The sequence below is a fragment of the Theropithecus gelada genome, chromosome 11 (assembly GCF_003255815.1).
Source record: "Theropithecus gelada isolate Dixy chromosome 11, Tgel_1.0, whole genome shotgun sequence".
Lineage (NCBI taxonomy): Eukaryota > Metazoa > Chordata > Mammalia > Primates > Cercopithecidae > Theropithecus > Theropithecus gelada.
Window position 1 is genome coordinate 742,448 of NC_037679.1, and position 14,545 is coordinate 756,992.

Genomic DNA, 14,545 nt, shown 5'->3' on the forward strand with positions numbered 1-14,545 from the left:
AACTTCTGGTTAATTTAGATTGTGACTCACTACGCAAAAATCAGTGTTTTGCACAACCATTTACTGCCAGATACAGTGCTAAATTACCACTTATTTTTAAAAATAAGAAAGCTCTAAACATACTGAAACCTGACTGAAATGAAATGCATTCTTTAACAGAAATTTGTAAACACAGGTAAAAATGCCTTGAATTCTAAAACCTGGGAATTGTTTAACCAATTTTAATGTAGCACTTCTTAAAATGTAAATTTTGTATTAGTACATATGTTTTAGAGTTTGTTAGAACTGAGACTTTTCATCAGTTAATTTTCCACTATTAAAAAAAACCTTTAAATTTAAATATCTGTCGTATAGAGTAACATTTATTCAGTACAGGTATTTGGTTACCTAATATTTATTCAGTAAAAAAAATATATATATATATATGCTGATGTCTCCTGAAAGCCTAAGAACAAAGAAAAATAGTTAATAAAATAACATTGTATATGTCCTTGATGTTTCACAATTCACATATGCTTTTTATGTATCTCTAATATACAAACATTTGCTTTGTCCATTTAAGAGTTTGAAATCAATAAAGGGCAATATGGAATCATCCATAACACAAATTTGTTCAAAGGAGCAACATGCGGTATAAACTGATAAATAATGTGCACCATGATGAACTTGCTAGATGCCCTAATTGGCAATTAAAATATAGGCTCCCATGTATCTATTTTCAATGGAGTCTGCTTGCCACTACCACCAGTCCATAATACCCCAAAACCAAATCACATTTGTGAGCAATTTAAACCATAAAAGAACTTTCAAAGATAAGACACATTTACCATAATCAGATATCTCTTCCATTAAGCTCCAAGGCATGCCAAGATTTGCAGACCCACTGAGAGAATGACCACCTTCTCCTAGGAGCAGTACAATAGATCCCTATCCATTACTTTTTTGGAGTGCAGGGCATTTTCTTTCTGATTTCCATCTTTATGAAGATGGATATCTTTTAAAATGTTAATTTGCAGTAATTTCAATAATTTAATTCAGGTTCCATTAATGACTACACATTTTGAAGATTTTTATATGGTGTCAACCCAACAGCCTATCCCTCTACTCCAGATCTGCTGGGATGTCAAGCAATGTGGGATGTGAGATGTTCACATCTTCCTCTTCTCCCTATACTACCCCACACACTATACACCTTCCAATCATTCTGTACATTTGTCTGCTCCCACACACACTTTCAACCAAATTGTGTTTTAGGGACACTACTTGCATCTTTGATTCATCTTTGTATCTCTTCTCCCATACACCTAACCTCCTATATATAGCACTATGCTTCCCATATGGCAGGTTCTTAGGAAAATGAGAGAAGACTACGGAAACTATTCAAAATGGCAACAACAACAACAACAACAACAACAAAACACCTAGGTTTTTTCTCACTTGTGCAATCCACACACTGTAAAACCTTTACAAAGTATGAGTATTCAGATCATTCCCATTATATTTTCATGGAAGTGAATGATTTAAATAAGAATTTTTAATGGAAGGAGAAACTTCTGGTTTAAAAAGACAATAGCACTCAATTTATGCTAATAAGAGGTGAATGATTCAAGTTCATGAGGAAAAGTAGAGACAAACAGAATTACTGGATGTTAGATTTTGTTTCCTTGAAGGTAGTCTTTATTTAGGAGACTAAAGTTTATTCAAAAAGAAAAAAAAATTAAAAACAATGAAAACCTAAGATCTAAATTTTGCTCCACCACAACATTGTGGGATAAACTTCATTTATGTTATACCAAACTACACTAAAAACAGTATTATATATAGAGTCATATATACATTGTAATGTATAACCTACAAAAGATATTCAATAAAAAGTACTTGACTGATTGCCTAAAAGAAGGAAATACATATATATATTTGTCAGAACTGAAAGATGATTAATAGCACTGTTGGAAAAAAACAAGAATATATGTCATTCAACAAGTGCCTACCATATATGGCAGTCATTTTACATGCATTATTTTACTCTGTACAATAATCCAAAGAAGTAGGTATTAATTTTATAAGTTTACATGTGACAAAAGTAAAATATGGACAATTAAGTGCCAGAGAGAGCCAGAATTCAAGCCAATGCATGTCTTATTCCAAACCCTGTGAGTATTCTCTAGGTCACACTTCCTGCCTAGCCACAGCCTTCACAATAGTGGTAATAGTATGATTATTTTACTTGAGTAATTATGATTAAAATAATTGAGTGTAATTATTATACTGAAGTCAGGATAGAAGGAGCCATAGCTAGAGTCTCAGTGTAACACATGCTGATTCCATCACTGAAACACAACATAAATACGGAAGGAGAGTATCCTATGCTGTGCAAATCTATTTGGTTCTTGGGCTTAGACAGAGTTTCAATAACAAGCTCAAAATGCAAGAAATTCCAAATCTATTTGGTTCTTAATTTTTAGGTAGCAAATAGCGAGTTTGGATACTGAAGGATTCAATTAAAAAAAAAAATTTTCACTTCCTGAGTTCAGATAGCTAAAGTTCAGTTGACAAATGATACTATCTATCTAAATGGGTTTTATAGTGTGCTTCCTATGCATCCTGCACTAAATTTAGTCGTGTATACAGAGGAGCCTTAAGACATTTAGTTCACAGCTGGGTGTGGTGGCTCACGGCTGTAATCCCAGCACTTTGGGAGGCCGAGATGGAAGAATCGCCTCAGCCCAGGAGTTTGATACCAACCTGGGCAACATAGGGAGACTCTGCCTCAAATATAAAAAATAAAAGTAAAAAACAAGAATTTGGTTCCAAAGAGTTATAATCTACTTGGAGATTATAAGTCTATCACACCTATGTATATGTAATCACATATATTAAATCTACAATAGTGTATGAAGTAAAAATCAAATCAAATGCTAAAAACTGCATTTTTTTTTCTTTGAGATGGAGTCTTGCTCTATCACCCAGGTTGGAGTGCAGTGACAAAATCTCGGCTCACTGCAACCTCTGCCTCCTGGTTCAAGCAATTTTCCGCCCCAGCCTCCTGAGTAGTTGGGATTACCTGCCATTACGCCCGGCTAATTTTTTGCAATTTTAGTTTGGCCAGGTTGGTCTTGAACTTCTGACCTCGTGATCCACCCACCTTAGCCTCCCAAAGTGCTGGGATTACAGGCGTGAGCCACTGCGCCCAGCCGTAAACTGCAATTTTTTAAAAGAAGAGATTGATAAAGATGGAAATAATCACAAAAGCACAAGTCAGGGGATAAGACACAGTAAATGTGGAAGGAAAAATCAGCAGGACCTGGGGATTAAAAGGATATTTCCAGCAAAGAGGGAGCATCATTAGTTAGAGCTAATTAACAGAGCTTAGAAAAAGTGCTGCCTGGCTTTTCATGAATGAGTGACAAAAAGAGTGTGACATGAAGAATGAAAGAAAGAGTGACAAGAAGATTGTGATATAAATATATATCTGGCTCTTCATGCTGCCTGCAGCCACAGCATGCCTCAACCATCATTCTCCCAACCCTTGTTTGTATAACTACCAGGCAGTCCTCTCAGGCTGCAATGATGTGTGTGGTGCTTTTTGCTGCACATAAGGGAGATTACTCTGTTTGCTCAGCATTTCCTAGAAGGAGCTTTCACAAGAACATTTTCATTTATAATCCAGTGGTCATTCCTTTGTTTCTTTGTGGCAAATCCAGCCCTTGCATACCTTTTGTCAACCACTTATGCTTGCCAGAAAGTGAAATAAATGGCAGTGAAATAAATGGAAAGGCCAAAGTGAAGTGCAAGCAAGTTAGATAAGCTTCTTCAGTTCAGGACAAGGAGGCAGTTGGTGCTCTTGTTGGCTGAGAGTATTTGCAGCACTGTGCACTCATATGTTCAAAGGCTGAGAGAATTCAGCACCATGTGTTACACTGGCTGTCACTGGTAAGACAATAAAATAAAATTCAGATTGTGGGAAAATATGTACTATAAATGAGCCATACTAGATGTTTGCATAAAACAAGGATCAACATTTTAAAAGAAATTTTAAAAGAAAAAGACAAGTAAAAAAATCTATTGTCTCTTTAAAAGAAAAAGACAATAAAATAAAAAGAAAAGAAAATAAATACATAAAATAAAATAAAAAGACAATAAAATAAAATTCAGATTGTGGGAAAATATATACTATAAATGAGCCATACTAGATGTTTACATAAAACAAGGACCAATATTTTAAAAGAAAACGTTTCTGAAATAAATGGCATTCTAAGGAAATTGCTGTGTAAGGAACCCAGTTTTTGGTCTTCTGTAGATCCTTCAGCCCCACCTGCATCACCTCCTAACCTTGTCAGCTGTCTCAGCCTCGCCTGGAGAGAGGGCTGAGCTCCTGGCACTGCACAAGACCTGCAGTAGTATGGCATCAGACCTGGTCTGACTAGACTCACAAAAACCCTTGCACTTCCCACCATTTCTAGACACAAATGAAGGGCTGCTCCATGGGGTTGCAGGATCTGGCTTCCCAGTAGCTTCTGGAATGAGTAGCAGAACCCAGCAGGGCAGGAGGCAAATGCTAACCAATGGAAGACAAGAGATAGGAAGAAGGCACAGATAAATTATTTCCCTTTCCTCCCTCCAGTGGACTAATCCTAAATGAATGTTTCCATATGGGTTATCCAGAGACACCCCTGGTGACTTGGCTGTGTTCACAACTCCATTATGTGTCACCTTGTATTTGTCATTCCGTCTTCTCTGCCTTGCTTCATTTTTCTCTCACTTCTCTTACACTGTTATTTCCCCACTTGGTAGAGCATAAGCTTCTAGGCGCTGTTTTCTAGGAAACCCAGCCTAAGATAGGCAATATTAAACTAACTGAGGCAATTTTTTAATGTTTTTCCAAAAGTATTAAGAGAAAAAGAATAAATTTTTAACTATGTCTTTGCTTGCAGTGGAGTGAGGAGAAAGGGAACTAACACAGGTTGGACATTTACAATGTGCCTGGCACTGAGGGTAATAACATTACATGAAATAACATGAAAATCACAATTGGGTTTTCTTTTCTTTTTTTTTTTATTTTGCATGTCCATTTATTCAACATGATTAGGTAACTGTATCATATATATGCACCATACACGAATATCAAGTTTTTTAAAAAACAGAACACTGAGTATTAAAAAGGTATTGTGGCCTTAATTAAATCCTTGATTCAGAAAGCACTTCAGTAACTTTCAGTGCTTCAAAGTCATTAACATCATCACTGTACAGTAATGAAGAAAAAATTTGTACCATGTGCAATTTCCAGTATTTATGCAAGAAAATCTTATTTTAGGTATTTTCATTTCTATACAATTAAAATAAAATAAGTATTAGTACGACTTTTACAAACACTGTTCATTTTAATGAAGTTGGTACAGACAATGTCCATTTAAAACCCATATCCCAGGCCAAAAAGTACAAATAAAATCAAAAAGAGCAGTGTTCTGTTGTATTCATTTCTGCATGTATAGCTTTATTAGTTGCTAATGAAAATTAGAACTTTTCTGGGATCTTCTGACAAGATTTTTTAAAAATCTTAAAATGACTTTTCTTCAGTGAAGCCATCTTTGGAGTTAGTCATTACTCTCACCTTATCTGTCATCTTGACTTCAACCTGATATTCCTCTTCTTTTGGTCCAGACCCTCAAATTTTAAAAGTAGCTTCAAGTTAAGGAAAGGTCATTTTTCCACAGTTCAGTTCTCTGAAAAACTTCCATCTCCCACTGAAAGTCACAGTAGTGACAGGAGTGAAGGAGTGACAGGAGTGAAGCAATCACATGCTAGAACATCAGGGCCAATTGGAAAGTCATTATGAATACTTGCATTGGTTGATCTAATTTATCACCACAAGCCTGAAAATGCAATGTCTTGAAAAAGGTGGCCTCTCTGTGCACACGTAATTTTTAAAAAGGAGAGGGTAATATGAAGGGGACTGAGGTTTGATCACCAAAAATCAGCACAATGAAAACAAACAATAATGAACAATGAGCACTAGAATTCAAATTACCAGATGTTTCAAAGAGATGGGGTGCCAGTTTTCAATTCTGTTTTGAACACCACATTACAAAAGAACTATTTTTAAAAATAAAAAGGATTAAGGGAAAAGAAAAAAAAAATAAAAAGAATATGTAAACTGTTGAATGACCCCTCGTTTGTTCCTGATATACTTCAATCACATCTTCTTCCTCCATTCCCAGTTCTTTTGGAGTATGATTATCAGCAATTCTCTGACCCTCAAAGAGAAACCTGAGTGAATTCATTGGAACGCCCTGTCTTTGACAGTATGATTCTTTGAGTTTCTTGAGATGTGTTGTCATTTTCACTTTGAAGTGAATCTCACTGCTATCCTGTCCAATGACTTTGAGTTTAATATATTCACCTTCCTTCTTATCCCCCAAGTCCTCAGTTGAAGGTTTTGCCTCCTGGTCAGACATGATGACGGTGGCTTCACCCGGGGGTCTCCGCACAGCAGCAGCAGCCTCAGGTAGGCAGAACCTCACTCCAGGGTTTACAAATTCGTCTCCCTTCCCCACAGCCACAATTGGGTTTTCACGTAATTTCATGTACTGTCATTTAACCCTCACAATAAACCATCCAATTTTATTGATGAAGAACAAGGAAATATAAATAGAAGTAGGTAGGTTTTTAACTTTTATAACACTGAGCTCAACATAGCAATACAAGCATCGCAGCTTGGATTAAGTGTTGTAGTCAGCCAGACCAGGTCAGGCATATTCCAGAACTCAAGTATCTGTACTACTAAACCAATCTGCAGGAAATCCATTAGTCCTCCTCATTTTGAATGCTTGGTTTCATCTCTTTTTCATTCCTCTATTCAGATGCTAATCAAAGCTCTGCAGCAGCCAGGCAGCACTTTTTCTAAGCCAATTCTTCTGCAAGTTTTGCAGAGTATGCAATACATAGGTCATCTTCACATCAGATGCTGCAGTCTTTTGTCTATTTACCGTTTTGAAGCAGAAAACCCGTTGAATTTCACCTAATTTAAACTTCATTTTCATTAACCAAATCTTTAAAGAAACTGCAAGTGGCTCTATCCAAGCAATCTTCTTACTGCTTTCGGCAAACTTATTTATAACTAATTAGACATAAATAAAACATTGGCTTGCATTTTTGTTAATTTTGCTGTAGATTTATAGAATAATCACAAACACTGATATAGCACGTGCTATGTACCAGCCACTGATTTACATAGTTTACATTAGTTCCAATCTCAAGACTTGAAAAGATCTTAAAGATATTGGAATACAACCCCAGGGACTGCTTATATCCCCTCCATGATAATGTCACAAGAATATATTTCACTGAGTAGAAGAGCTTCCGCACTGGAGTCAGAAAACCCAGATCTACCACTTTTTGTCAGGTGATTATGTAATATAGGCACGGCAATTTCAGATGTCATTGCCTTTGATTCTCACAGCGACCTTATATATAGTTACAGCTCTGAAATCTTCATTTCCATCCCAATCTCTTTTCTAAAGAAGGGATGTGGGGGAGTTCCTGAAACCCCCATATATATCGAAGGACAACTAAACTGTCTTCACGTATCTCTGCTCTTCCCACACCAATCCCTAGCTCCATTAATGAGAAATGCCAATCTTCCTAGCCTTCTCTCTTACCTATCTCACATCTAATCCATTATGAAGATCTCATTGTGTCTGTGTAAAATCTCTCAAACCATCTTCTCCATCCCAACTATTAGCTCAATTCAAAGCCATATCTCACCCGGACAATAGCAACAGTCTTCTCACTGTTCTCGCTACTTCCGCTCAGCCCATTTCCCTGTCCACTACCATACATATATTTTAAACTGTTTTCCATAAACCTGCTAGAGTAACCTTTTAAAAACATCAAATTTAGTAAAAATTCTAATTTTTCTATTTAAATCTCTTAGTAGCTCCCCATTATTTTTAAAGCTAGGTTGATTCATTTTAGCCCTCAAACACTTCAGGCGCTTTCTCTTTCCATTGCTCTAGAACTGTTCTATCCTCTGCCTGAAATGCCCATCCTTATCCTGCTCATCCCACCCACCCACTCCTTCACAGCATTACTTCCGTTAGGAGGCTAATTCTGATCTCCTAAGGTTTAGACTTCTTCTACCACGTTTCCATACCGCCATGTTTCCATAGCATTTTCATTAATCTGTCTAGCTGTGTATTTTCTGTTATGAGATCATAACCTATGTCCTCAGTTATAAAAATCCCCCACTTTCAGCCGGGCACAGTGGCTGACGCCTGTAATCCCAGCACTTTGGGAGGCCAAGGCGGGCGAGTCACCTGAGTTCAGGAGTTGGAGACCAGCCTGGCAACATGGGGAAATCCCATCTCTACTAAAAATATAAAAATTAGCCAGGCATGGTTGCGGGAGCCTGTAGACCCAGCTACTCGGGAGGCTGAGGCAGGAGAATTGCTTGAACCCAGGAGGTGGAGGTTGCAGTGAGCCAAGATGGCACCACTCCAGCCTGGGTGACAAGGGCGAGGCTCCATCTCAAAAAAAAAAAAAAAAGAAAGAAAAATCACCCACTTTCTTTTTCTTCCTTCCTTCTGCCTCACCTCTTCATTCCTTCCCTCTCTAAACACCCCACTCCAGCAATACATGCTTATCTAATTACGCTCTTAAAAAATTCTAGAGGCTAATCTTGAAACAAACCAGGCACAGGACCCCTGTGGAATCCTCCCGCTTAGGAGGAGTCACGAACAATTAGTCCACCACCATCGGGACAAAGTCAACATAAGGCCAACCTGACCTCCGGACCAGTGATTACCTAAGATAGCCATCAGAACAAGGCACAGAGACCCCCCCCACTCTATACCACACCCACATATATCCCATACCAAGTTGCCCTTTAAAAACCCTATGGTAAATTTTAAAATGTAAAATTGTACTTAAATGTTTTTTGGTTTGCTGGCTCTCTGATTAAAACCTGCTTTTTTTCCCAACCCTCACCTCTTGTGTTTGGTTTTTAAGCAGTGAGCAGTCAAATCTGGGTTAGGTTACACCATGAGATTCCTAAGGTCCCCAAGGGTTTCCCTCTTTTATCTTCAGCACAAAGCAACAGTCAAAACTTAATAAATGTGGAAGTAAATCAATGAACAATTCAACAATTGATCTTACTAAACGAAACATTGTATTTTTACATCCCTAAGCAGGAAGCGTACTGTTTTCCTCAAATAATGAATTAAAATAGTTAAGAAACAGAGTAATTATATGGGTACACACATATATACTTGTGCACTAAATTATTATATAATAGAAATTGAGGGGCCCTGAAAGAATACTTACTATAACTCCCTCATTTTATAGAGAAGAAAAGTCAAGCCAGGAGAGACGAAGTAATTTGCTCAAGTTCCCAAAACTGGGGAAGACATATGTAATGTCTTTGGGTGGACAGAGAAATACGTAAATATTTGCAGCATTATTCAAAGATAGCCAAAAACTAGGCATAATGCAAATATTTATCAATTGGTAAATGAATAAAGTACAGTATAACCATACAATCCAATACTGCTCTGCAATAAAAAGGAATGAACTACTGACATATGCAACAGCATGAATAAACCTCAAAAACATGATGCTAAGTGAAACACACCACACTCAAAAGACTAAATAGTGTATGATTTTATTTATTTAAAAAGTTTCTAGAAAAGGCAAAATTACATAGATAGAAAACAGGATCCGTAGTTGCCTGAGACGGACTATTAGTAAATACAACAGAACTTCTTAAGAAGTGTTTTAAAACTGGATTGTGATGATGGTCACACAACTGCATCAATGTACTAAATTACTGAACTATATACTTGCATTGGGTGAATTTTACGGTCTATAAATTATACCCCAACAAACGCTAAAATACTTGTTTTGGTTCTTTATAATGCATAGCATAATGTTTGTGTTCAATACTTTTTTTTTTTCTTCAAGAACCACAATTGATGGGAAATCATACTAAATTATCATTTTAAATTATAATGTCTATAGCAGTGTTTTTCAAAATATAGTGAAACACATATCAGAATAATACTGAGAGCTAGGTAAAACTACACTCCCACTTCCACCTTCATTCTTAGCCCCCACCGAAACCAACCCCCATACTGCTGATTCACCTTAATCAACTCTATTTTTTTCCACAGTACTTATCACCTTCTAATATATTATGTAATTAACTTATTTAATATGTGATTGCCCTTTTCCCAGCAGTGACTCCCAAGTCTACAAGACAGTAGTACTGATATATTCCTATGACCCAGAACAGTTCCTGGCATATACTGTAGGTACTCAAGCATTTGCTGAATGAGTGAAATTCATGTTTCTGAGCCTCACTGAAGGAAGCCAAACAGACTGTTGGAGCAGTAGGGCCCTGGGATCGACATCTTCACCAATTCCCCCAAATAATAACACTAACATTTGGATCCACTGGCCTACAAAGAGTCTTCACACATGGCCATAGCAACTTGAGTGGTGGCAAAAATAATCTAATGACAGGCACTATTCAAAAACATGTAAATAGCTGAATGCAGAGCTTACAGACTTAACACAATGGTAGATAAGTAAGAAACAAATTCCTCAGATTTTGAGTATGACTTACAAAGTTTTGCCTCAACCACAGCCACCCACACAAATATGACACAATATTCTTAGCCAGACTTTTAAATTGTATCCCCAGGGGCTCTTCTATAACCACAAGTAAAACTGACATCTAAAAATGATTGTTCTAACTGTAATTCTATCTGCAAACTCAAAGTAATTGACACATTCTTATTATGTATGGTACAACAATGTTGTATACACTACGGTAAATATGCACTTGAGTGTTCTAGGAAATTTACACTCTACATTTTAAAAACCATCATAGGGAAAAAGGTCATTGAATCTTGGTTTCAAGTGGCCATCTTTAGTACTGAATGATAGTTCATGAGGAAGTTCTTTTACATGAACTCATGCACAAAGATATAAACACACAAAAAACAGGCTGGGTATGGTGGTTCATGCCTGTAATCCCAGCACTTTGAGAGGCTCAGGCAAGAGGATCACTTGAGCTCAGGAGTTTGAGACCAGCCTGGGCAGCACAGCAAGATCTCTTCTCTACTAAAAATTTTAAAAATTAAACAGGCATAGTGGCATGTGCCTGTAGTCCCAGCTACTCAGGAGGCTGAGGCAGGAGAATTGTTTTAGGCTGGGAGATCAAAAAGGAGATTAATAGAAGGTACTTGAAGAGCCCAAGTGAGAGCATGACAGAAATAATCCCTGGAGTAAGAGGGTTACAGAAAGAGAGGGAACCACAACTTCAAAGGCCCTATAATGTGAATTTGGTTTTGAAAATATGTAATTCTGCTATAGAAGATGAATAAGCATATAGTTTACAAGACCTAGGTAATGCTTTTAAGATGTGTTAGCATAGAAAAGTAATCAGTAAATAACTAGCTTGTGAGACAGGCAGAATTCATAAGATGCATTGAGTATAAAGGGAAATTCAGTCAACCCTCTATATCCCCAGGTTCCACATCTGCAGATTCAACCAACCAAGGATCAAAACTAAAAAAAAATTTTAAATAACACAATAAAAAAAACAATAAAAATACAAATTTTAAAAATACAGTATAATGTCTGAGAGTGGTAACTCATGCCTGTACTCCCCATTATTTGGAAGGCTGAGACAGGAGAATTACTTGAGCACAAGAGTTCAAGACCAGCCTAGGCGACATATAGAAACCCCATCTCTACAAAAAAATACAAAGTGGACATGGTGGCATGCACCTGTAGTCCCAGTTACTGTGGAGGCTAAAGCTGGAGCATCACTTGAATCAAGGATGTCGAGGCTATACTTAGCCGAGATTACAGCAGGATTCCATCAAAAGAAAATACAGTATAACAATTATTTACATAGCATTTATATTGTAATTTGTATTATAAGTAACCTAGAGATGATTTAAAGTACATGTGAGGATGTGTGAGTATATATGCAAATATTATGCCATTTTATGTAAGGGACTTGAGCATCCACAGATTTAGGTACCCACAGGGGGCAAGGGGGTGGGGCTGGAAACAATTCCCCAGGGATACCTTAGGACATTTGTAGTTAATTAGTCTAGTATCTATCCCTACATAGAGACAGAATGGAAGGACCAAGAGAAATCTACATTGATGAGGCACTACATATGCAAAAAGCACCTAATATTCATGAAGTTGTAAATATAATGAGGCATCTGATGCATTTAACATTCATAATACATTATATAAACATGAGACATATGAGGCACTCTGTATGCATGAGGTCTTACTTTGGTTATTCACATCTTCTCTCCCCAAGTAACAAATAAAACCCAAAGCTGCTCAGCAGGTTAACTGGCAAGCTACAGCTGAGGCCAGGCATACTTGCCCCTGTGTCTCTCTGATAGGCCCCCAGGCATCTTCCACCTGATTGGGCCTCTTACTCACTTAAATTCTGACCCTCTCTGCTGATAACTGGCCCTGCTGAAAACATGGATTTCACACTTCCGAAAACCAGAGGCAGAAAGCATTTATTTACTAGAAGTTGAAGGAATTAAAATATATATTTATGTGACTCCACCCCAATCACTTTATTTTACATCTTACTGAAATTAAAGGGAAAGAAGGGGGATAAATTGTCATCATTTATCATTTATATGTTTATTCTATTTACCACTTGTACCTCATGTGTATAACATTGACACAAAGCTCTTTGCTAATACATGAAAACATTAATACAGAAATAAAGCCGAGAGAATGCTACACAAAAAGTTCTTCCTGGTTTTAGTGAAAATCCTAGTCCCAAGGCTTTAAAGCTATTTTCCACTGTTTACAATTTTATTTGCTTATGGCTGAAAGTTATTAATGCTCAGCCTCTACTTTAGGTGATGGGAAGGAGAGCTGAGAGTCTAAGATCTTTTAAATACCAGAAAGGGAGAGTTTCTTTTTTTCCTTCAAATTTTAAGTTCCAGGGTACATGTGCAGGATGTGCTGGATTATTACAAGGTAAACATGTGCCGTGGTGGTTTGCTGCACAGATCAACCCATCACCTAAGTATTTAGCCCAGCATTCATTAGCTATTCTTCCTGATGCTCTCCCTCCCCTCACCCCAACCCCCGACAGGCCCCAGTGTGTGTTGTTCCCCTCCATGCATTCATCTGTTCTCGTCATTCAACTCTCACGAGTGAGAACATACGGTGTTTGGTTTTCTGTTCCTGCATTACTTTGCTGAGGATAACGGCTTCCAGCTTAATGATAAAGAAAATGTGGTACACATACACCATAGAATACCATGCAGCCATTAAAAGAAAGGGAAGGGTCTTTAACTGCTGCTACTTTCTTGCTAATTCCAGCAATGTGCTGATAGAGTTAAGAACTATCACTAGGTCCAGAAATAGAGAAAGGCTGATTTAGGCTACAGTTCTAGAATGTGACTATCTTATTTCTAACCAAAACAAAAGACAGACATGTACTGCCAAGATGTGTCGTTCTCATAATGCATCAGCAATCAGGACAAAAAAACCTAAAGCAGAAAATGACCAATTATACCAAAGGAAAAAACCATCTTCTGCTCAGGTTTTACACAGGTTCCTGGAGACAAGTGATTTTTATATAATTATACTCATGGAAGCCAAACTAGAAGATTAATTTAATCCAAGAGAATAAATATTGATTGAGTATCCACTCAATGAAAAACCCCATGCTTGACACTTATAAGACACAACTGTAAATAAGCTAAGAGTTTACCCTCACAGAGTCTGCATTTCAGAGAATACAGACATGTTCCTTTAAAAATGCAAGATAAAATAAGTACCACAAAAGAGAATCATAAGTGCTCTAGGAACCAAAAGGAAATGAGGTAAAGGCTAGAGAGTATATAGTAAGCAAGGAAAAACAGACATTCATAAGGAATAGTAACAGTAGAAAGCTTCAGTTTTCAAAAGAGCTAAAAGATTAGAGAAGGATACAGGAAAAAGAAATTGTTTCCAGGTCAAAAGCAACAAAAATAATGAATGGGAAAATGGAGCAGTAAGGAAACAAAATTCTCAAAGTAAATTCTTTACCCAATTGTCTTACCTTTTAAAAAGACAATATTTGGGGAAAAAACAAAAAACATTTCTAGGCTGAAAGATGCTTTAGATGAAATTTAGTATGCCAAAGATTAAAGGGTGTTCACAATAAAATATTATCAACAACAGTAAAGGCCAAATTCCCATGATTCTACAGATACTCACTGAGGCAAAATCACAGTGTGGCCAGAAAGAACTTGAAAGTGCATGGGAGGAATACTTGGCTAAGCACCAAAAACTGAATCAAAACCAGTGCCCAGAACATCTACTGAAGGCATGTCTTCATGAGAAGTGTTTAGTGTTGCCTCCTCTTAAATTCCTCTCCAATCTTTTCAAGAAAAAGTATTTTGCTAGACATTTGCCTTTTAGAAATGGGATTTCAGGATTGGTAATGAATGCACTTAACAACTATATGTAATATTTTTTAAAAAGGAGAACTGTAGAAATACAT

At 37.0% G+C, this 14,545-nt stretch overlaps 2 protein-coding genes across 5 annotated transcripts in view; both read right to left on the reverse strand.

The window, feature by feature from the left end:
• Window positions 1-14,545, reverse strand: part of KIF21A (kinesin family member 21A) — a 157,531-nt gene that overhangs the window by 100,164 nt on the left and 42,822 nt on the right. The gene's annotated exons all lie outside the window — the stretch shown is intronic.
• LOC112635160 (small ubiquitin-related modifier 1-like) lies at window positions 5,400-6,556 on the reverse strand. Its single transcript, XM_025403122.1, has 2 exons — window positions 6,150-6,556; window positions 5,400-5,678 (listed from the first exon to the last, which is right to left on the reverse strand). Exons 1-2 carry the CDS (start codon window positions 6,453-6,455, stop codon window positions 5,673-5,675), a joined length of 312 nt encoding a protein of 103 aa, XP_025258907.1. The 5' UTR covers window positions 6,456-6,556; the 3' UTR covers window positions 5,400-5,672.

What these genes read in the sequence shown, in the direction of transcription:
- LOC112635160 (XM_025403122.1), bottom strand. Translation starts at nt 6,455, where the DNA reads ATGTCTGACCAGGAGGCAAAACCTTCAACTGAGGACTTGGGGGATAAG.